The sequence below is a fragment of the Volvox carteri genome (genome assembly GCF_000143455.1).
Source record: "Volvox carteri f. nagariensis unplaced genomic scaffold VOLCAscaffold_78, whole genome shotgun sequence".
Lineage (NCBI taxonomy): Eukaryota > Viridiplantae > Chlorophyta > Chlorophyceae > Chlamydomonadales > Volvocaceae > Volvox > Volvox carteri.
The window spans coordinates 507,356-508,356 of NW_003307621.1; the positions used below are offsets into that span (position 1 = coordinate 507,356).

Consider the following 1,001-nt stretch of genomic DNA (forward strand, 5'->3'; position numbering starts at 1 on the left):
TCACAAGGCCTCGTTGCGACACGTGCGCTGCGGCCCTGCGGCCTTTTTCCACGACCACTAGTTGAACCCAAATCACGAAGTACGCACCACACCCACACCCACGTCGCCCACCCACCCATCCACCCACCTGAGACGGGCGTTATAAAAGTACGGCCGGCCCCTGCGTGCGGGTGCCGGCAGGCCGGACGACTCGTACGCCCCGAGTCCCGGCAGCCAGTCGACCCTGCATTCGGGTCCTGGCACCAGGGAAGCTGCCGCAAACCCTGGCGATAAAGGGCCCGGGCCATGGCCACTGCTGCAGCTGCTTGCTGATCTGCCGGCTGCTGCTGCTGCTGCTGCTGCTGACTACATAATGAAAAAAGTAAAAATACGGTGACAGGAGGTGCAAAGGCCTGGGAAAACCCATAACCTCTACAACCCCGGCACCCTAATGCACGCCTTAGCTTATTAGGCTGAGGCGCATTACTAATCTATATTAAGATATTTAAAACAGAGTAAATAAATAAGTAAATAAATAAAGCGGAAATATATATCATGGTTCAGCTTTATTTATTCATCTATTATTTAATAAGGTGTAGCCTCCCCTTAATTAGGTAATCCCCAAACAAATAAAAATCAATTGTGCACAACCAGGGCTGTGGGCACCACAAACGAAAACACGACAGACTGTACACGCGCGGCAACAGCCGTGACCGCGCACACTCGCTGATGCTGGTTGTTGGCTGCTGGCTGATAGCTGCATAGCGTAGCCCATTTAGGCAATATAACTGGCTGCAGCTGCTGGCTGGTTAGATAACGCTAGCTACCATCCACAAAACCCAGCGACGACAATAAAACCGGCCGGTCACCACCAACTGTCCACCAACTGTCCACCAACTGGATCAACATCTGCCAACCTCTTCCAACCAAACATATCTCCAACGGACAACTTCCACCATGACAACCATATTTCTCGACCCGATCCTCCATATCTTTGGACTCCCTTATTTTCCTGCTTTGAA

The 1,001-nt window shown here is 51.7% G+C and overlaps 1 protein-coding gene across 1 annotated transcript in view; it reads right to left on the minus strand.

Annotated features, from left to right (window-relative positions):
* The window catches only part of VOLCADRAFT_98891 (uncharacterized protein), a gene marked incomplete at both ends in the record, with an annotated part of 26,460 nt that overhangs the window by 4,385 nt on the left and 21,074 nt on the right, over positions 1–1,001 (minus strand). Inside the window, one exon of the mRNA XM_002957731.1 lies at positions 128–223. Coding sequence (XP_002957777.1) covers positions 128–223 — 96 coding nt within the window. The remainder of the gene's footprint in view (positions 1–127; positions 224–1,001) is intronic.